The following is a 23,080-nucleotide window of genomic DNA, read 5'->3' as shown; positions in this document are numbered from 1 at the left end:
TACGTTTCATTATTTAGACATGATTTCTATGTTTTGGAAGACTAATAAAGCTGGGTTGTATTCCTTTTCTTTGTTTAACCATGATAATCTTTTAATCCTTGTGGTATTTACTGATTTTAAATTGGAATATGCTTTAAACCTGTGCAGTGTTGTAGCTAAGCAGTTTTTCTGTAGGAGGTCTAAAGAAAACATTGGACCAATAATTGTTAAAGATGGTCATCTAACTAACAGGGATAAAGCAAAAAAAAAGCTTTTTTCTGCCTGGGTCTTTAATAATACTGACAGATCTTGTCTGCCCAGCCCCCTGGTTTGGAGGACCATGACTGTGGGAACAGGGACTTTTCATTTAGGGACACAAATGTGAAATTGTAAGGAACTGGCTGGATCAGTTGAGTGTTCACAAGTCCATAGGGCCTGATGTGATACAATCCAGAGCACTGAAGGAATGAAAGGATGTTATGGCAGGACTCCCTTGATCATCTATGCATGGTTTTAGGAGTTTCAGCATCTCTTAGGAAGATCAACAATCATTATTAGCAGTGATCTTTGCTAGAAGAAGCTTTTTCAGAATTAAAAAACCAGGCCTTGTGCGCTGCAAAAGTCAAGAACTGCTTTGTATCTCCATCTCCTCTCTGACTAGCTGTATTAAGGAGAAGTTTAAAATAACAAACTTAGCCTTCTATACACAGAATTTATACCTGAACAATTAAGATGCAGGAAACAGGAAATTGCATAAGTTTTCAGCTAGGGACAGTTGTACCAAAGTGTATTAAATGCCTAATGTAGTTCCTGTGTTTTTCTTTTCCCCCGAGTAGATTCTGTTGTGAAGCTTGCACTCTGAACTTAAAATTGTGTTTCTTGTAGGAGCTCCGTGATCTGATGTTTTCTTTAGATTGGATTAAAGCTAAAACAGAATTGGTTGGGCCTGCTCATCTGATTCATGAATATGTAGAATATAGCTCAATCCTGGATCAAAAGGTACGATACTAAAAGGTAAATGATGAGTTGGTTCCAAATGCAATTTTCTATTTTGTAATTGCATTTTGTTGGATGTATATGTATGGCAGGTATATAGAAAACTTAAAAAACCAAAGCATGAAACCAATATTAAATTGAACTTTAACTTGGAGAAGATAAAAATGAAGGAAACTCAGTTTTCTGTTTCTGTTTTAACTTCAATGTGTAAGTGATTGGCCATGGAACTCAGTAACTGTAGTCATCAATACCTAGTGGTGGGTACATAAGGTACTCTGCTTTTGAGGAAGTGTAGAATTATGTTGACCACTTGGAATAGTCTTTCTGGTGTTTCACACTGCTTATTGAATAAATCTCTATTGCCAGTATTCTTTGTTTGAAAAATAAGGATATTGTGCCTTCTGAATAGGATAATGAAATATTTCAATCTATTGTATGTACTTGCTAATGGAACTTAATAGAAAAATAGAGCTAAGGGCTTCTGTAAGAATATTACCCATACAGAAAATTTAAAAAGCAAGGAAATAAATCCTAAGATAAATTTGTGTTATCAAATATCTGCTCTGTATTTAGGATAGCACAGTACGTGAGAATTTCCAGGAATTTCTGTCCTTAAATGGGCACCTTCTTGGACGGCAGCCATTTCCTGACATTATCCAGCTGGGACTTTGCCAGCCAGAGACATCAGAGGTGTATCAACAAGCCAAGCTACATGCTCAGAGAGAAACAGGAGCATTTTATTTGGAGTGGATGTAAGTAGCTGCAGTCCGTCTGCTGATACGCTGATCCCTTGACAAGGAAATCATTTAATGTACAGCTAAATACAATGTATGGTAATAAAAGGATCTTTGTAAGAACTGGTGGGGTTTTTCTCTGAGGAAGGAAAGTGTAATAATTTTCAAGAACTTGTGGGAGAAGGGGAACCCTGGATATGCAAGGCCACAATTTAGTAATAATTACAGAAAAATAAATTGAGTAATATATTTATTTCTGTATTCAATTATTGTTCCTTTTAAATAACGATGCAAAGAGGAAATTATAATACCTTGAAACTTCTTTAAATAATTTTATTTTAAAGTTAGAATTGTAGTGCAAGTATTGGATAAGGTAGAGTAGGTTTTTAGGTTTTAAAGTAAACTCTGGCTTTAAAAAGGAGAGCTCTTGTGCTAACTTGCAAAGTTTTATAAAGTAGTGAGATGGGAAATGCTTTGTAATCTCTACACAATCTTGAAATTTCTCCTATTTAAATAATTTTTTGCTGTTCCTGTCTTTTTGGAAGTTGTTTAAGGAAAAAGTATACAGATCTAAACATTCTCCCAGCCTTGTCCAATAGTCAACTGACCATGTAAACTCTTTGATTCCGTTTGATGTTTCTTTTCTGATTATTTGTAGTTCTTGGTGCTTGTAAAACAGAGGGACTTCATGTCAAGCAATTATTATAATAAGAGCCAGGCAGATTAGTCTCCTCTTTGAATATTTGGTTCTTTTATTTAGCAAAACTGCTTGGAAATTGCACCGTTCAGAAGAGTCAATCTCCAGTTAGTCCAGGGTTTTCAGCTTGGATGCGGGAGGCGTGCTGAAGAGCATGATTGAAATCAACACAACAGAGAGGAGATGTTTTGGTCATTCATCACCATGTCACTCATTACAGTGCCAGCTTTCTGTATTAACATCTGGCTAAACAGGATGATTATGATAGCTGCTAACTCTTAAGTTTTTGTTCAAGTGAGGCAAGAGTCATCTAAGGTGTGTTAGATTCTGTACCTAATCTCTGACTGAAAAGTGGTGATAGTCACAGATCTTATTTAGCTATTTAGTGATAAGTGTTGAGCCATTGTCATGAAAATTAAGGAAATTTGCAAAGATCTAAACAAATTTACAAATGTTTTTGAATATGCTTTAAAAGGAAGAGTTCTCCTGCAGGAGACAAGAATTCTCAGGAAAAAGTTTGTTTGGAAATAGTGTATTTCAGATCATAAAAATGTTTTCTTTCTTGATCTCTAAACTGTAGCTGTTGGAGCACAATATAAACCTCTGAGTGAATGTTGGAATTTTGTTTCCTTTATTAGTTCAGCATGAAGGCTGAGAGATAAGGTGTAGTGGGTTGGTTGTTTTGTTTGTTATAAAGCTTGCTGCTCAAGATGTGTGAAAAAGTGTTAATCTTCTTAGAGATGATTTTGAATAATACAAAGGCACTCATCTAAATAATTGTCTTACCCTGTAGAAATAAAAAATCCTTGAAAAATCTCTACCGTCTGGTTGTTCGTCCACACCGAGATGCAGTTTACCATGCCTGCTTTTCTAAGGATAGGCAAAGAATAGCATCATGTGGAGCTGATAAAACACTTCAGGTAAGACACCTATGCATGAGTCAAAAGAGAGGCTGTGTACCATTTCAGAAACACTTGTTAAACAGTCCTGTCACTTTTCTTCTGTTGCTATGTGGAAATATTTGTATCTAGATCATAATTGGAGACAAATGATTGAAAAGGATATATTATTGCATAAATGTCAAGTTGTGTGTTTAGAATGGTAAGCATTATCTTCAGGAGCTAAATGGTGTGATTTTAGGGCTTACACCCTCCTTGCCCTGATGCGTGAACATGAGAGGCCTTTTAATGATATGGAAAAGGTCACAGCCCAGCAATGCACCCCAGCTTATTTAATATTTACTTGCAAAAAATGTTATTTCCAGTCCTAGTAGACCTTCTACAGTACCAAGGAGCAGTAAGATGTTTTAAGTACAGCTTTACTCTTTATATGGGAGGGTAGTGGACATTATGCCACTATGGTGTTTAATTAGTGAAATGCCCTAATGCAAAAGAACTGTATCGCTGGAGAAAACCCCTGAAGCTGAGGGCAGTATTAAATTGGAAACAGGCCCAAAGTGCTTAGAAAGCAGATTAGAAGAGACAGAGGGGAATGTGACTAATATAAATTTGCCAGCAGTCTGCCTGGAGGGGAATCAGCCAGCTCTCAAGAAAACTAGCAATCAGCCAGCCACTAACCTGGTAAGGTACCCATATTCCAGACAGCCAAAGGTAAGGGAAAAGAACAACTTTGCTGCAAGCCTTTGGTATTGTTTTGGATGCTTGAGAAATTGAGTACTAAGTTGCTTTTCATTTGGCTACTTCATGTGTTGTTACTGGGTTTTTTATTTGCTTATTTTATTTGCTGGCCTGTTCAGTATTATGATCATGGCATCCACTTAAGGAGATGCCTGGTGAATGTGCTCATGCTATGCAGCAGTTGCTGTGCTGGGCTTCTGTACTGACTGACATGGCAGATTGCTTATTTTTTTCTTCGTTTTACACCCAAAAGAATCTGTGGATTGCAATTGCACTTGAACTAAACTTTCATTGAAGAAACAATAGGAAAATTAACTATAATCCTTTTTTCATTTTTTAACTTTGAACTTATTCATGTTTTTTCTAATTACGGCTTAAGCTTTTCAGTTTTCGAGGGTACTTAAAAAATGATTGCTAGATTAAGAACAGATATTTTGCAGAATTTACTGTGAAGATAGATTTCCTGTTACTTCAGTATTTATGGTCTTATTTGAACAAATACCAACCATTTAATTGTCACTGGTATTCCTGTTCAATAAAAAAATAATCTGAAAAGTGCTGTAAAGAACACCTTGTGGTATAATAATTAAGAATATGTAACCTGAGATGGAAAGGGAGGCCTGATTTCCACCCCCTGCCCACCCCACATTGTACAGTTAAATCCCAGGATGTGAGGAAATTGATTAATATGTAGCACTTTTCCCCAGTTGTCCTTTCGTTGCCTATGTCTAACTTGAGACTAAAACATGTGTCATCCTGTCAGTTTTTCCCTACTTATTTCTGGTTTTTTGTTCCTTCAATCATCAGTTCTGTTGCAGTTCTTCATATGTATGGTATCCCATGCATATAAAACTGGAATTTGTAGTTTTAAGAATAACTTAGATTTTGTTAATAGTGTTTTGCAGTTACTGTTAAAAAACTGTGAAAGGGCATGGCTCTTGGCTTAAAGAGTGGGGGTAGAAATAAGTATTTTTAAAAATCAGTTTTCACTAATTCTCTCTCTTAGAATTTCTATCATCCTTGCAGAACTTTATGTTATTATCCCTGAAATTATGAATGCTTTCAAAAGCCAACCCAGTTTTTTAAGAGGTTACATAAAGAGAGCTGTTTGAGATGATAAAAGAAACTTACACATGTGTTTTAAAATTGTCTGCAAGTTAAAAGGTTTTACTGTTCCTTGGTTCAGGTGTTCAAAGCAGAAAGTGGAGAGAGACTCCTGGAGATAAATGCCCACGATGATGAAATACTCTGTTGCGCTTTTTCTGCAGATGGTGAATTTGTAGCAACTTGTTCAAGTGACAAAAAAGTGAAGGTAAGGGAATGAGGAAAAGGCCATTCTTTTTTTCAAACTAATAATTCTGATTTCTGTTTAACCAACTCAGTGCAGATTCTTAAGACTAAAAGTGTTTCAAATTGTCTAAATATTATGTGGATAATTCAATAGCTGACAAACAGAAAAGCCCCACTTGTTCCATAGTATAAAAGATGCTTAGTGTTAACATCGTATGTGCAGAATTAACCACTTATTTCATTTGTATTATCGGATGTTTCTTTTTAACTAGAACATAATGTGTGAGTCCAGTTCTGTTCATGGGATGAATAGGAGATGAATCTATCCATAATTCTTTTTTTAATGCTTCTTTTCTGTTACCTGTGAAATATTTGGGATTTTTAATTCCTCATTATAGTAGCAAAATCTTGTTGAAGTTCCAGAAATTATCATATTCTAATCTGAATTATGACCTTTCCCCTCATAGTGTCTTGCTTCTTTTTTTAAATATATAATCTTTCTCCTCAAAGTATTTTTGAGGTATTATTTGAAATGTTTTAGGACTTTATCTGTATTTCAGCATAGTTTACAGATTTTTAAAAATAATTACTTTAAATATATTTAAAAGTCTTTTTCGTCTTTCAATTCTGCCTAGGTCTGGAATTCAAGAACAGGCCAGTGTAGGTGTGTATACGAAGAACACTCTGAGCAGGTTAATTGCTGCCAGTTCAATAACAGAAGTGGTCAGTACCTTCTAGCCACCTGCTCAAATGACACTTTCATCAAAGTAAGTGGAAAGGGTGGAGATTATTCTCATGCTGTTTGTCATAACAGGGTAGTTATTGATGTATAAATATATCTAAACACTGTAAATTAATGGGTTTTTTTAATGAGCCTGGTCGAAGAGAGGGTAGAAGAGAGATGGCAACAGATTAAGAGTATTGACTACTGTAATCAGATTTCAGCAAGGTAGAGCAGGAGTGTTTATACTCAGCAAAGGAGAATGGGCAAGTCCTCTATTGGTAGGGCTTGAAGGTGAGGGCTTTGGTCTGATGTTATTCAGACTGTTCAAGACTAACTTGAGAGATTTCATTTTTGTTAATGTGTGTAAGCTACATGATTCTAATTTACAAAGCTGAAAAGGAATGAGGCAAGACAAAGCTTTTTTCTCAGTCTGAGGAAACTTTGAGTAATTTTGTGCTGGTCAAGGGCCTTGTCTGTACTGTACAGAAAGTTTTAAGTAGATTTATATAATTCTGATGTTAATAGTTTTCATGCATCTTACCAGACAGAGGCAAATTGTAGGGTAGCCTGGGTCATAGCATCCAGTCCATGAGCATGTGGGTAAAACTAAGAAAAAATAAAAGTGGTGTTTTGGCTGCCAGTGCATGATTTTGAGAAGAGCATGAATGTTCTGTCTTTGAATAATTCATGAATATGATGATATTTATATGTTTATTTCTCTTACAGGTTTGGGATTTGAATAAAAAATACTGTAGAAATACAATGATAGGTCATGAAAATTCTGTCAATCACTGCAGATTTTCACCAAATGATGAATATGTTGCTAGCTGCTCGACAGATGGAACAGTAAAGGTATAGAGTATATTTTTAAATCAGCCCTTTGTTTTGATGATGGATGGGGGGTTTTGGTATCAAATGCAGAATATGTATAAGAAAGTTTTGTGTCTGCATGATCAGCTTTTAATGAATTAAATCCTGAAACAGTTGATTATTGGTCCCATTTGTAATGCAAGACTTTGACATGGTTTTTCCAGTAGCAGGAAAAAAAAGTTGACTGCCTGTAGTTGCAAATTCTAACTAGCCTCATTTTGAATATTTTTGCCCCCTAATGCACTTTGTTAAGAAAACTTGAAGGGGGAGTAAGAATTTTTTAACCAGAAATAGCAGTAAGTTTTTAGGTTAATTGAAAATTCTGTCATCTCTGAAAACGACTCATCAGGAGACATAAATTAAAAGCAATTTCCATGTGCCGTTTTCTTGTATGCACCAAAAGAGAACTGAAAAGATTGTGTTTTTCTGAGAGTGTAAGTATTATTTTTATTGCCTTTAATTGCAACAGAATTATGCTATTTCAGAATTGCAATTCTTAAAACACTGTTACATTTCTATGTAGTTGCTAGATCAGGAAAGAAAGATTGCCGTAGCTGTTGTTCATAAGGAAAATGTGGTGAAGGGGACAGAAATATTCTGTAGATTTTTGGCATGTCCCTCAATGAAATTAAGGTGCAAAGCTAGGTGTATACCAGATTTCTTATGGTAAGTAGATTGTTTATAGCGTTGCAGGGCAGGTGTTAATTTTTGGTTTTACTCTTTTGTTAAATAGAAGTTGAGGCAGCATGGTAGCTGGAATGATAGGAGTGAAAAACTCAAGGAGAGGGTTTTGCTACAGCATAATCCTCTTTGTGGTTTGTTTTTATTTCTTAATTTGTTTTTCTGCTTTTTCTTAATATATAAATCATTTGGACTTGTGATTATTCTAATGCTATTTGTTGACTGGGGAAAGTAACAAGGGGCTTTTGCTGTATTTATTCCCTGCCCTTTTTCCTTAAGAAGTAGTTGGGAGCTCTCTCCTGTTGTATTCTGTACCTACATCAGCAAAAAGAGATTGTGCCTATTTCCTGTTTACTGCAGCTTTGGGAAGCACGCTCAGGAAATGAACTGAAAAGTATTGAGATAAAAGATTTCTTCAAAAATGCAGATGAGCAACCAGATGACGTGGAGGTTTTAGTAAAATGTTGCTCTTGGTCCAGAAATGGTGACATGATTTTGGTGGGAGCCAAAAATAAGCTTTTGGTAAGTACCTCACTTTAGTAATCTTTTGGAGGTAGTGCATTGCAATATAGAAATTATGATTACAAATAAAATTCCAGGCCGCTAAGATCTTTCAGATAAAAGGTGCCTGATTTCAAGTGTGTGTAAATAAAAATAAGTGGTCAACAAACTTCTGACTAAGAGAAATACCTTCTGAATTCAAGAATGTACAGTGTTGAGCACATAAGCTATTTGTCAGTAGTGAAATCATTCAAACAGGGTTCCTGTTGTAATTATGTCTTCACAGCTTTTTGATATCAAAACCTGTGGTTTGTTAACTCAAGTCATCGTCAGTCATCACAGCACAATCCAATACTGCGACTTCTGTCCTGGGGATGAGTTGGTGGCAGTTGCTTTGTCTCACTGTTCTGTTGAGGTGAGTGATTGTCTGCAATATACCACGAAGGACTCCTTGCAATTTAAAATGCTACATTTGTCCTAATAGTTTCTTGTGTGCAGAGATAAAACAAATGTAGCTATTTTAGCAGGCTTTTGGTGTGCTCCATTCTTTTTAATTTTCACTTGCTTCTTAAATTTAAAATATGATCTGGGAAACAATGTTTTAAAGTTACATGTTCATTTTGGCAATGGAACCCACATTTATCTAAAACTAGACTAGTCTGCTAAGTGTGTCTAAAGCTACTCATGTCACTCTCAGGAGTATTGCTTAACTCAAACCAAACCAAATCCTCTCTCCTTCTGTGTGCTGGTACGTAAGAAGGAAGGAAACATCTAGAATAACTTTGAGACTAGCATGGCTAGAGTAGGTCTGTACAAATATCATGTTTGGGGTTGGTTTGGGGTTTTTCCTTGCTGTTGTTTGGGGTCTTTTGGTTTTTCAATCTATATGGTCAAGTTGAACTTGTTTTTTTTTTTTATACTGTGATTTTTTTTTCCTGTGTCTTTTAAAATAACAGCAGTCAAAGAGGCTGCTGATTCAATTTCCCTGACCACTGAAATGTGATAAGCAGGCACAGTTCTTGTTACATCTGATTTCAGAATAAGAATTAAGAAAATACTAGAAGACGTAGTAGTTAAGTGTACTTGCACTGTTTTTGCTGTAAATGCAGTCTAAATCCACTTGAGTTTTTCTTTCGTATTTTTATTGTAGTTATGGAATATTAAGTCTTTATCAAAAGTGGCGTATTGCAGAGGACACATGAGCTGGGTTCACTGTGTGACATTTTCACCAGATGGATCTTTATTTTTGACTTCATCTGATGACCAGACAATACGCGTAAGATAACTTTTCTTTTTTTGAAATACCTGAATTTAGATAAGTATTATTAAGTTATTAATTTAAGGAATTGTTCATTGTAAAATCATATATTGCATAAAACACATAAAAAATATACTACATCTTTTGTATGTAAGTTTATAGTCAACATAAATATAAATATTTGTTATAAAGTAATTTACATATACAGTAAAATGTGCTGGCTTTTTTGCTTTATTTTCTGTTTATCTAAATTTCCTCTATAAGTTTTTTTAAAGTCTGGTGGCACTTCAAGAGTAACTATAACCTTCTGTTTTGTTTCACATTTTATCTGAATTGGGAATTTTGAAGCTTTTTGAGGATTCTAGCAGACTTGATATGTTCCGTTGTTAGGTATATTTGTCTGTTAATATTTAGGATAGATTTCTGTAACTGTAATGTTTAATTAAAACCTGTGAAAGTACAACTATATCTTACCAAGGTAACCTTTCCTGTTCTACTAAGTTAACACATACATTCTTGAAATTTTGAGAGCAATTGAAGTAAGAAATCTGTACTTCATATTTTTTGTAATTGGATTTTAATGCTGCTCTTCGGATTAGAAAACCTTGGATGTTACAGCTATGACTCTAAACACAGGGGAGTCTCGTAGTCAGCCTGGAAAAAATAGTTCCATTTCATCTGCTGGAATCACTGTAGTAATTGCACAGGTTTAGGTTTCCCTAGTATTAAAAAGAGCAGAACCATCATTTTCATTGTTTTAAAAAAATCAGTGTTACTTGCAAATTTGTAAGCCTTTGGTTTACAGGTGCTGTTACTCAGCATGTTTTACATCTTGTTCTTTGATGAAGCTAATGAAATACTGTGTTCTTCAACAGATTTGGGAAACAAAGAAGGTGTGCAAGTCTTCTGATGCTGTGCTGAAAAGTGAACTAGATGTTGTATTTCACAATGGTGAAGTGATGATTTTAGCCATCTACAATCAGAAGCACTTACAAGTAAGCTGTATTTCTCAATATTTTAGTATGTGTGAATGTTACCTGCAAATCTCAGGAGGAAACTGAGGAAGCACTGGAAGAACCTTCCTTGTTCTTGGCTTTCAACAGCTGCATCTGTAGCAGATGACTCAATGTATGATAACATTTTTATATCTAGAAACTGTGCCTAGTTTAGTAAGTGAAAAAATGAGGTTTGGGGGGAAATTTCTACACTGATGTTGAAACTGAGTCTGGATGCAGAGGAACAGAGCTCTTATCCCTTCATGATGGGTGTCTGTGAGCCCTCCAAGTGGCTCAGATGTGCACAGCAGTGTGTAATGTGTGCAGCTTTGATAGGCCAGGTGTTACATAGCAAATTATGTAATGCTTCAGAGCTCTGTGTAACAGCTGAAGGAATCATCCCAAATTGGGGCAGCTAGAGGTGTGAGCACTGCCTATAGCCTTAGATTTGTGTTAAATAATAGTAGTGGCTACAGTCTTACTACTGTGGGCCCTGCCGCACCAAGTGCTATGTACACCAACATCCAAAGTGTATTTTTCTATCCTGTGGTAGCAGATACATGCACGTCACCCTTTTTCTAATCATGATTCTCTAATCTATCAAGTAAGTTAATAGGATTTTCAGCTGCTTCAGTGAAGAGCTGGGAGAAAGCACAGCCAATGGAGTTACACCTAAGGAGCAGTTTAGGACATTTGCTAGTTTTTAATCCTCCTGAATTGTAACATCTGTAGTAACTGCTGTGTAACGGTGTAGTCTCATTTGAATTTGTCGACCTGATCTATCTCTGTGTTCATGATGAGTAATTTCTGTCATAACTTTACTTGAACTATTTCCTAGAGAAAGATGGTGCTTAGATTCTGTGCCCTAAATACAACACTGACAACCTGTAGACATGCAGTCATGAGAGAAGACTCCACTGTAGAAAGAAAAAAGGTTTTTCACCCTTGCACGGGAAGAGAAATTGACTGAAAAGACACATTGCATGTGTACTGTGATTTAGCAGTGTACCTCTGCTATCACATCCCTCAAAGTTTTTCTTGGAACTTTTTCTTTTGTGATTTATAGGCTCACGGGACTGGAGTCCTGCTCACCCTTTGATGTGCAGTATATTCATTTCTAAATACTTCACACTGATAGCTTTTTAAACTTAAACTCAGTTGTAAATTATTGTATTCTAAAGATTTTCTTTCTCCCCCCCTGTGGAATTGATTTTAGGGTGATACTGAGTTGAGACTTGGTATATTGTGTGTGCTAGTAAGTTTAAAGTCATGCTTACAGGATGCACCTGAAGTATTTTATGTTCTGTTTGACATGGGCTGTTTAATCTGGCTGGCAAGATAAATTTGAGCCTGAAGCTTGGTCTATATGGTTTTTGAAATTTGGGGGTAGCATTTTGATTTACTGTTTCCTGTAGTCAGACAAGCTTTAAAAAGCCTTCTAATACCGTGATGAGTTTCCTTCTACAAACTTGTCCTGTTCAGACTATCTCTAAGGAGATAGTTATATGGACCTTCAAGGCAAGCAGTTATGAAAGTAACTCATTCTTAAAATGTAAAGGTTGGAACCGTTCCCTTTGGCATTCTCAGCTCTATGTTGTAATTTATTTAAGTTTAAATTTTAAAATATTTTAACAACTTAATTAACTTCCTATCTTACAGCTTATCAATGGAAATACAGACAACGTTATTATGCAGACAGCAGCCCAAGAATCCCCCATTTCCTGCTGTTGCTTAAGTGAAGATCTTAAGTTTGCAGCTTTCGGACAGGAGAGTGGAACAATAAAGGTATTAAATTCTAAATTTGATTTTAAAAATAGTAGGAGATCACTGTCCCTTATGCTTTCTCTTTTTAAATAAATGTCATTTGAATGACTTTGTACAATACTATTCTTCAATATAGTAATTCAATTTACATTTGTGAGTGATGTCTAAATTAAAATAACTTAAAGGTAATGCTAATAATCCAGCTCTGAATTTCATCTTACCCAGACTAAGCTAATAGGAATTTTTGGTTGTTCCAATCCAGTGACTTAAAATTATGTATTTATAATCTCATGTTACTTAAAAAAGAATTTGCATGTTCTTGTTTTCCTCAAGTGTGTCAAATAAATGCAATTACTGCATTCTTCATTGTAAAGGTACTACAGTTGTCAGATGGGAAGGTTCTGAAGTCCTGGGAGGCCTGCAGGACATCTGTGCAGCACTGTCGATTCACACCTGATTGTCAGACTCTCATCTCAAGTGCTCATGATTCAGTTATACAGGTTTGGGCAATATTTAAAAAGATAATGCTGTAACTTACTTAAAATAAGGAGCTTTTATATGATAGATCATGTAAACTCAGTAAATGACTACTGTGTTTTATATTGCACCACCCAGGGGCAAAGGGACTGTAGAAAGTGTAGCCTTTATTTATGCCTTACATGATAATGAGTATTACAGGTTTTCTGTTTTTACTGCTGTGGATGATAGAAAGGCACTGACTGCTTTGAGAAGAGTAAAAAAAAGCCATGGTCAAACAAAGTGACTCATCAGTTCTGAAATGAGGGTTTGGGATGCTGTAGGTCTGTCAGTGGGCTTGCTTCCACTGCCTTGGGGAATGATGTAAAAAGCCTCTGAGCAGGCTGGTGTGCCCACCCCATCCAGTGCAGTGCTGAATACCAACTAGAAATAGAGTGACTGCACTAATGTGGGCTCAAATTAGGAACCTCTGCCTCTCAGCAAGGTAGGCTGGCTCCGGAGGTGCATTCTGGTGTGTCTGTGTTAGCTTTTGGCCACCTCAGGGGTGCAGTTCTGTAGTAAAGGTCCGTGCCTCAGCTTCAGCTTGCTGAGCCTTAGTTTGCCCTGCAGAGCACTTCAGAGTGCTGACAGGATCCCTAAGCCGGAGCACGTGTCCAGCTGCTCAGGAGCCTTCAGCCCGCACAGCTGAACCTGGGGTTCGAATAAAACCTCCCAAGCAGTCCTGGGTGCCCATCCTCTGCCTTGGAATCCTCCTCCGGGGTCTGCCGTAGGAAGCGTTTCTGCTGGCCCTCAGCTCCCTCTGGTGGGCAGCGCCTCACTTAAAGCCCCAGCACTGGCACCTGCTCATGCTGCTTTCTGTTCACCCTGCTGCAGGAAACTTGTTCATTTGAAAACTATTAAATCATTGCCTTTTAAAATAAATTGATGCCTAATAGCTTCTGTAGAAAAAATTACACTTAGTCCTTTTTCAGTGAATAGTTGAATTAAAAATAGAAGCGTCGTTTCGTTATAAAAAGGCAAAGCAAAATGGCAGTTCATTAAATAATACCCTTTAAAAATATAAAAGAAATCTAATTTAAGTAAGAATAATATGAGTTCTGCCAGATGAAATAAGTTTATATATGTTGTAATAATCAAAAGTTTAAAACACCAAACTACTGAGGTGCCTGAAATTTATTGATTTGCTTTTTCTTTTTAAATTACAAGTGGATTTTAAGTATCAAATTCACTTTGAAAATAGATTATATGTGTATTATAGGGAACTCTATCATAGGTTGACCATTAAATACTATGGCACCCTCAATCTTTAGTATCTCTATTATGGATTGCTTCAATATCTAACATTTTAATTAATCACCACCACCATAAGAACTTGTTATTAGTCTTGTTACTTAAAAATCAAAAAGTTAGTTCATGCTTCTTATGTTTGCTGTTTCAATTTTTAAAAAAAGTATTTGATTTTTATGATTAGGTATGGAATTGGCAGTTGAGCGAATGCGCCCTCCTAAGAGGGCACAAGGAAGCCATCAAGGACTTTAGACTTCTGGAAAATTCAAAACTTCTCTCCTGGTCATTTGATGGAACTGTTAAGGTGAGCAAAAGGCTGTGAATTGAAAAATCAAACACATTTGGCTGTGTCTTGTAACATTTGGCATTTCCTGCACTTCGTGTGGACACACATTTTACTGAATTGATCGTAAAGTGTAAGCTGACTTCTAAGACAAAATTTTGGATTTTCTATTTTTGGTAAGATCTACACTGTTGTATTTTAGCTATACCAGTGAGTATAACAAGATGTTGGCCACATTAGAACAATCTAGCTGAGTTTTATTGCTTATATATTGTGTGAGATGCCAGTATTTTAACCTTTTTACTGCAGTAAAAAAGTAACTTGTTTCTTCTGTATATGTGGTAGGTTTGGAATATCACTACTGGAAACCCAGAAAAAGATTTTGCTTGTCATGGAGGTGCTGTTCTTTCTTGTGCTGTTTCACCTGATGGTAGTAAATTTTCATCTACTTCTGCTGACAAAACTGCAAAGGTTGGTTACCTTCTGTACAGAGATAAAAATGACTTATTTGTCCTGAAAAGCAATCTTTATTTTTCATTTTGAGGTAACTGGTGATTATTCAAGTTATCTTGTTGTATTTCTAGTTTTAAATTTCCTATATCCATCATCATGTTTCTAAAGCTGTTGCAGTCATTTGCAATTGATCTTGGATATAAGTTAAGCTGAGTGGCTTCTGTACAAATAAAATGCATGTTTAATGCACAGCTTTGTGCAGAACACTGTTTATTCCTCTGTATCAGTTTGTTGATAGCCTGACATTCTTAATTTTTAAAGTTAAGAAAAATTTCTGAAACTTCCAGTGAAGTTTCTGTTCATAGGTTCAGAAGGCAGGTGCACGAAGTAGTGAACTGGGGCTTCCCCATTATGTTCCTAAAGCATTCCATTAGATTTTTAAAATATAATTTTCAAGTGATTGATGAATCCTATTTCTGTGAACAGCTTTGAACTTTCTTGTAAATGAATAGATTTCATTAAAACTTGTATTCCAAGGAAAGATACACACAGTCAGTTCAGTAATTCATAGCAAGTGCATTCTTGTGTGATTCAGGTAATAAAAGGAAACCAGACTCCACAGTATAAAATATTTACATAAATTCACATACAAATATGGATATGTATAAAAAGTCTTATGCACATTTTAATGCTAATGCCTTTTAGAAAGAAGTCATAATTGGTTTTGAACTTGTCTTTTTTCACTCCTCTGTAATGTTTTCCATTTAGATATGGAGCTTTGAAAGTTCATCTGTTCTTCATGAATTGAAAGACCATGAAGCCTGTGTGCGGTGCTGTACTTTCTCTCCTAATAACAAACTATTGGCCACTGGAGATGACAAAGGAGAAATAAGGGTACTGCTCTAATCGTGATGTTTATTTTATAATTTGGTTGATTGCCAGTTCACAGACAGAAGAGTTCTTATGGTTTGTGTTCTGCATGTGTAATTCCTTGGCATTGTGGTGAACATTTGGGGTGAAAATAGCAGTATGCCACGTGAGGCAGTAGTTTGTAACCATATTGATGGATTCATGTTCCATGAATGCTAAGGAACTGATTCACATGATTTAATAATAATTCTACTGTGAACTGCATGTGTGATTAAATCCTCTATATAAGATACAGTTCCAAGACGAGAATTTTTTTTAAATTATGTTGCCTCTTCAAGTAGAATACATATTTGCAAGGGTTTGGTTTTTTCCTCTAATACAGAAAAATATGTTTCAGGTTTCCTTGTTTGAGTCATTTTGTTTCCTGTTAGGTTTCCTTCTATAAATAATCTTTCCTCTCCTTTAGATTTGGGACGTTTTAACGGGTGCATTACTTCACTTCTGCTCCCCAGTCACTGTAGATGAAGGAGAACCAACACATGGGGGTTGGGTAACAGACCTCTCCTTTTCTCCTGACAGTAAAATGCTTGTGTCATCTGGAGGCTATCTGAAGGTAAGCCTTGAAATAATAAAATATCCTATCATATGTAATTAAATGTCAGTACTCTGACAATTAAGATAAAATGCTTCAGGTTTGTTTATTGAATTACTTAACACAAAGCTTCTTCATTTTTGTGAGAGTCTAGCACTTTTCAATTCTTTTCATATCTGCAAGTCCCCTGAAAAAGTCTTTTAAGAATTCAGATTCATTTTCAAACTCGGTATGTGCCATTTTTATTGACTTCAGGTTTTCATTTGCAATGTCCTTTCCTAATATCTTTAATTTTAAAGATCCTGGTCATTTTTGTCTGTCTTGATATCCACTCAATTTTGACACCAATTGTGTTCTGTATAATGAGTAGAAAAATGCTCTATATCAGCTTTTTTTTTTTTTTTTTCAATTTTGTCATAAGTAGAAATTCAGAAGAAATTGCAAGTGATGATTTTTCTGCAATTTGTCTTTGAAAGACATTTTGGAGGAAATCAGTGTTTTCATCAGTCTTTCATTGGTTCAGGCATCTACTGGGCATATTTTTTTGGGGGGGAAGGGGAAGAGATGGCCTTTTTTTCAGTCTGTGAACGGGTTCTTCGTAATTTTAAATTTCTCATCAGTTTTTGCATTGGTTTTTTTTTTCCCATGTGGTAGCCAATACCTGTTATTAGAAAGGTGTGTGTTGTGTGTGTGTGTGAAATGACAGGTGGCAAAGCTCTCACCTCAGAGGGATGGAGTTCAGCTGATTGTTGGTCAGTGCCTAGCTGTTAGACATGCCATCAGACTAATTCTTTGAAGACAGTAACCATGTAACAAAGAGTTGAATTTTCTAAGTTGCAAATCTGTACTTTGCACACAACTATAAGGTTACATATTTCATGAGATGGATAAGCTAAAAGGTAGTAATACCATCTGCTTTTCAGTGTGATCAAAGCTGAAGGTAATCTGTTACGATATTTTTCTGCTGCACTGAAATGCTGCAGGAATAGAGGTAGACTTCTTACTGGCACAATGGAATAGCAGCTTTGTGCTGGATTGTGTTAGGTCCAATTTTGCATTGGTCTACAGTTTTTTTTGAGAAATGTGAAATTTCAGACTATGGTTGAAAGGTTTCTTTGTTTCTTTGTTATTAGTGCTTACTGCATATTCCAAAAAATAATAATTGTAATCTCACTGAAAAAGAGGTCAGTCCTACTAAAAAAACTGCAAATGGTTTCAAAATTTTACATGATCAATCCTATTGTGTGTCTAGCTAAGTTTTTAAATTCAGCTATAGTTTCATTTATCTGGCAATGTGTTTCATGTATTCATTTGGTTATATGACAACACATAATTTTAAAAAGTTTGGACATATTGCAATTTATTGATTGCATTTTGTGATGGGGTAAGGGACAGTACCTGAATTTATTGTTTTGTATGTTTTCTTGAAATTTGACAGCTTCACTCTTTTTGAAGTTTCTTTTCATCTGAAAGCCTTATACCTTTAGTAATTAGTCCTAAACTTATTCTGCATAAGCTTGTTTATATTTTTATTTTTAATTCTGCCTCTTTGGTGAAAGCAGTCAACTGGACTAGCCATGCTAAGCCTGTTAATAGATTTTATTCTAAGATTCCTTCACATAACTGAAAATGTGGTGTTATTATTTTTCTTAGTGGTGGAATGTAACTACTGGAGAATCCTTACAAACCTTCTATACAAATGGAACAAACCTCAAGTCAATACATGTGTCCCCTGATTTCAAAGTATATGTGACTGTTGATAATCTTGGTATTCTTTATGTATTACAGAAGTTCTGATTAATGGGCTGAACACTGCAAAGATAACTAGTTTTTTTAAGCTGGGAAGAAAATTCTGCTTTGTCTGACACTCATTAAGCTGTGAATTATATTTAATTGTTGTATTCATGATGTTTTCATGTGTATTTATGTACTTCTATGCATGTTTTTCCAAATGAACTTGCATTTAATCTCGTTTTAATAAGCTTTATTATAATCCTTTAAATCTTGATTTTCATCTTAAGTGTGTTGCTTCCAATTTTGTAAGGAAATTATATTAAGATTTGTTCAAATTAGTTGAAATTAATATTAATAGCAGTGAAGAAAGAATAAGAGTATAATACTTTGAAATGATATTTTATGCTAAAGCTGATGGCTAAATGCTCTCTAGCCGTGAACACAACTGTGTAAGAGGCAAAAAACCAACTTTTTCATGTGATGCAAGAATTTTCATTTAGTACAGAATGGAAAGAAGCAGGGGCATTCTTCATTTGAAAAATGAACCCAGCCATGTCGGTGCTTGACGTTCAAACCAAATTGAGCAGATGTTCAGTTTACAGCAGCTGTGCCTCCCACTCGCAGTGAGAACCTTCATGCTTCAAACCTGTGGAGATAAAGTGCATTGTGACATGTCTGAGCTTTTCCTATTAAGGGGAACATCCTGAGTCTTGTTTTCTCAAGGCAAAATCTGAAATTCAGTGTTCTAATTGAAGCGGAAGAGACCTTGCCACATTTCCAGTCAAAGCATGAGTACAGCTAACCAGCTAAAATGAGAATGGAAATGGCTTAGAACTTATGTATTGAAAATTATAAGAAGGTGTGAATTTTAGTTTTTTTTTCTTTTGGAAATAACATTCATTTTATACTATGGAGACACTTTACTGTTGTCAGCTTTGTTTACATGGGATTCAATGCCCAGCTGATCTCTTGCCTGGTAATATGTGATCTTGTGGTTTTTTAATGTTTTTTTTTTTAATTTTTACCATCTATTTGCAGATTCAATATAACTTGTGCTTGACAAATGTTTTGTGAATAATTCGGTAGCAATTTTTTATTTGGTACCTAGTAAGCCTTTTTCTATTCAATTGCCTCTCAACTGCTATGAGCAGCTGCACAAGCATTCATATGATTTTCATAGTTTTGTAGCTGGCAGTAGAACACTGTCTAACTACTTGATTGTAAAAAGTACTGTAGCAAGTATCTCAACTGGTACTGAATAATGAAATTTTTACTTATATTATTTTTTGTGTGCATTTCATAAAATTTAATAGGCATTCTTAGTATTTCCCTGTTTTTGACAATCACCAGTTTTTCCTCTTTTCCAATTTGAAATTCTACTCTTTCTAAGGTGCTGTTAAATACGGGTCAGTATAATCAAAGTACTGCTGGCAGAAATGTAAAGAGAAGAAATTCAATAGAAAGGACCACAATGTTTTGTATTCCAAGTATGTACAGTACTTAATAAAGATGATCCAGGCAATACTGGCCAAAGTTGCAAATGAATTTAATTCCTGAGTGAGTTTTTTTTATACATGGGATGGAGGGGAGTGCTGCATCTCTTATTGTGGTTTTGTTTTCCATCCAAACATAATGCTGCTTTACAAACTGCATTGAAAGTGCTTTGACAGGTGAGCAACAGTATTAAATATGGGTGTGGAGGAAAAAGGAAACAGAGGGAAACCAAAGTCTTGGAACATGCCCTGCAGTGTTCAGGACAGAGTTGCTTCTAATGTCCAGTTTGTAGAGAGCCCATCAGTACTCCCTGAGCAGCTGAAGATCCAAGGAGCAAGAAGCTTCTCTTACCCAGTGTCCCTCTATCCCAGAGGCTGTGCTGTCCTTACTGCTCAAGGACCATGTTGGGCTGAACTTAAGAGACCCAACCAGGTTAAAAGGTACAGGAAAAATGGTTCCCTTGAGGAACCAGGGCAGAAAGTTCTCTTCCCTGGGAACAGTAATGAAATTCTGATTGGAAAAAAAAAAAAAAAAATGATCACAGTTTAATGCAGAAAGAAAATGGTGCATGAGCAGACTTCATAGACAATTGCAATTTTAGAGTGAGTAGGAAGCAAATAGCACAGAAACTTGAAGAAATGTGAGATAAATAGAAATGTGAGATAAATACTACATTCCTGGATATTCTGGAAGAATGCCAGCACAGCAGCCTTGTACTTATTGCTGAAACTGAGGAAGCTGTTCTTCACAGAAGGTGATGTTGGGATGGTTGCATTCACGTATGTAAAAGTATGGAGTTGGCTGTAAGTATTTGAAACTGAGATGGAAGAAGAGAAATAGTGATAAAAATATCTGAAGAGCCAAAGAATAGATCTGATTTGCGGGGAAAGTATGAAAAAATCCAAGTGAAAAATTATTAAAATAGGAGGCAGGAAAGCAACTTCATCAATTTAAAATATTTAAGAGGACTGTACTGTTTGCTGTAATAAAACATAGGTCTTGCTGTATCACGAGATTTGTCTGTTCTCTTCAATGTTACATACATTGTAAAGGAAACAAAAGAGAATGTGGTTAAAAGAATTTTTATGTAGATTGAACATTAGTGCTTCCATTATCTTTTTTAATGTCAGATCAAAATTAAACAGTCTACATTCAAATTTAACTAATGAGCATTGCCAATTTTATCTAGTTCTGTAACTGAAATTATAATATGCTTTTGTGTAAACAATTTCTATACTTCCTATTAACTATGCCTATCAGTTTCTGTAGCAGTTTTGAGTCTCTTTGTCAGTTAGACCTACAGCTCTTTTTTTCTCTTTCCTTGGGAGTCATACCCATGTGTGATACAGCTGCTCAAGAGGATGCTTTGTATTGCCTTAGAGTGTACCATTCCTCCACCTACAGTGTTCTCCTTCCCCCTCTCTTTCCTTACACAGTTGTTTGAAATAGAACTGTGCACTGTGTGCCTGAGGATTTTTCCATATAGATCTCTTATAGTGCTGGAATGTGGGGGTAGAACTGGAACTGGTAACCTGTTGCCAGTAGAGGAATATCCTCCACCCCAAAATTATTTTGCCTCCTTTTGAAAATTGCGCAGTTGAATTCCCTATTACAGAACGCTGTGCAAATCACTGTTTGGAGGGGTTTTTTACAATTTTTAAATTCAGTGAAGTCTCTGTTCAGTGAAGGCCCAGTTCCCCGGGTTGCATCTAGCCACAACAGAGTCTGTGTCCTTGTCACTGCTCTCCTGAGGTGTTTTGCAGAAGCTGATGCCCTTGCAGGTTTCCAGGGAAAGCCAGGCTCAAAGACTCTGACTTGGGTGGTTTCTTCTGCCCTCCTGGAACAGAACATTGCAGGGAGGGCGCTTGTCCTCATCTTCAAGAAGCCAGTAAATGCAGAATAGCAGCAGATCACAGAGAATTCAGGTATGTTTTTGCAATAGCTAGTAGAACATAGCTCCCTTACTGAACTGTTTGGTTGCCTTTCTCCTTTATAGCAAGTACAAACTCCATGGCAATGCCGAGGAGTGGAAAAGTCAGCCATGAGGCTGTATTTCCCTCTGATAGGACACCTGAGCCCTCAGGTGCATTTGTCCACCTTGTGCTTTCCTCTTCCTTGTGTCTACTATGGAGACACAAATCTTTTTGGGTTCATAGATGGTGATGATGATGCCCAAGAGCTCTGAGGACTTGGGACACCTTATTTCTGTTGTGATTCCAAGAAAAGCAGAAGCCAAATGACCTTTACTCTTCGGAGAGGGAGGGTGCCAGATACTCTGAACACTTCCAGTATGATTTTTTTTTTCTTTTTCTGTGCTCAATTTAATTTTGTTCTTTCAAGCTAGGAATGGGGCACAGTCACTGGCTCTTCCAATATGCAGGAAGATGTTAAGCTGAGACCAGGCTTGTTTGTGGCTGGAGCTCTGCAGTAGATTGACAGTAGATTGACTGTGTTTTTCAGCACTTCCAAAGCTGTTTTGTGGTGTGCTTCTATCCACATCTATGTTGGTGTGAGCTTTTATTTGGGAGGGGGGGACCAGTGGGTTTGGAGCACGGATGCTGGCTTTGCTTGGGTTTTAAGAGGCTTTTCTTTCAGATTAACTTACTACACACCTTTCTTCTAGGAGAGCTTTTTATGAGAAACCTTGCAACTAGATTTAATGGAGGCCTAGGCTGAGACTGTTAGGGTGCATCCTAAAAGAGTATAAAGGAGTAAGGTTTTCAGTCTGCATGTGTCACTGACAGCTTCATCACTTCCTATATCATCTCCCACAGTTACACTCAAGGGATATAGCACAACTGTGTCATAATTGGACTAGAACTATTTAAGCTGCATCTGTGTGTTTGTTCAGGAGGATGAGAAAGCTAAAGTATCTTGTAAGTGTTTCAATAGGCAGTTTCTCTCTTGGGGCCTGACTGTTTACAGAACAAATTAGCTTCCTGTGCTTGTTTCCATTTAACAAACCATATGTTGTACATAGGAGAAGTGCTCTGAGAATGGTTGGATTCATGTCCTTCAGGCTAGAGAGGATTCTTGTTCTGTACTCAAGAGGCATCCTCTGAGTACTACTTAGGATGCCACAATTAGATTCCATGTGTTTATGTGGTATTTTTAATTTCTTACTGTATTAGCTTCCTTTAATTTATTTGTGTGTCTGATTTATTTTTAGCTTTGTTCAGTTTCTCTAATAATGTATGAACTTAGATGAGTTTTGAAAATCATGACGTTTAAAATGACTCAAAATGAGGCAAAGACAGATTTACCCATTCAAACTCTTCAAAAGTAAACATGATGCTTCTTAGGTAAAGCATGTGTTATTTCTAATGCATAAATTCACACGAAGTATGCTTGATATTAAAAATACCTTTTATGTTACTTTTCTAAAGCATTAGACTCTTCTAACTCTTCTCTGTAACTGTATAGAAAATATAATTTCTATAGCACTTTTCTGTAGTACTTTCTAGAACATGATAGCAGTGTTTTCTTTTAGTTCTAAAATTCATATTATTTGCCTGCAATATCCTCTGAACGTAGTAGTAACTGCTTATATTCCTCTTCCTCATTAGAGTCAGTATTTAGGTGGATAAGACTTTGTAGCCTGCTGGTTCAAACTCTTACTTCAGTGTTAAGAAATCTTAGTCTTAATATGTTTTGAGAGCAAGTTTTCCTGTTCTGGAGTAACAATGGCAACATTTCTTTTTGTGCTTCCCAGTTATAACCGCTTAAATTCATCCTTTAATTTAATACTATGATCAGTATTGGCT

General features: G+C 36.1%; 1 protein-coding gene across 10 annotated transcripts in view; it reads left to right on the top strand.

Annotated features, from left to right (window-relative positions):
• The window catches only part of APAF1 (apoptotic peptidase activating factor 1), a 51,618-nt gene that overhangs the window by 11,541 nt on the left and 16,997 nt on the right, over positions 1 to 23,080 (top strand). For 5 of the 10 annotated variants that reach the window (XR_001863148.1, XR_001863147.1, XR_001863150.1 and 2 more), the window contains exons 10-25: positions 865 to 978; positions 1,549 to 1,727; positions 3,200 to 3,326; positions 5,230 to 5,355; positions 5,969 to 6,100; positions 6,784 to 6,909; positions 7,969 to 8,130; positions 8,396 to 8,524; positions 9,260 to 9,385; positions 10,243 to 10,362; positions 12,022 to 12,147; positions 12,501 to 12,626; positions 14,075 to 14,194; positions 14,519 to 14,644; positions 15,395 to 15,520; positions 15,963 to 16,109. Coding sequence is in view for 6 of the 10 variants with exons in the window: in XM_017737800.1 (XP_017593289.1) it covers positions 865 to 978; positions 1,549 to 1,727; positions 3,200 to 3,326; positions 5,230 to 5,355; positions 5,969 to 6,100; positions 6,784 to 6,909; positions 7,969 to 8,130; positions 8,396 to 8,524; positions 9,260 to 9,385; positions 10,243 to 10,362; positions 12,022 to 12,147; positions 12,501 to 12,626; positions 14,075 to 14,194; positions 14,519 to 14,644; positions 15,395 to 15,520; positions 15,963 to 16,109 (2,112 nt within the window). In the remaining 4 variants the exon portion in view is untranslated. The other 5 variants (XM_017737797.1, XM_008636541.2, XM_017737798.1 and 2 more) reach the window with 3 other exon arrangements.

Source organism: Corvus brachyrhynchos, unplaced genomic scaffold, assembly GCF_000691975.1.
Source record: "Corvus brachyrhynchos isolate BGI_N302 unplaced genomic scaffold, ASM69197v1 scaffold56, whole genome shotgun sequence".
NCBI lineage: Eukaryota > Metazoa > Chordata > Aves > Passeriformes > Corvidae > Corvus > Corvus brachyrhynchos.
This window is presented reverse-complemented; position numbering and strand designations above follow the sequence as displayed.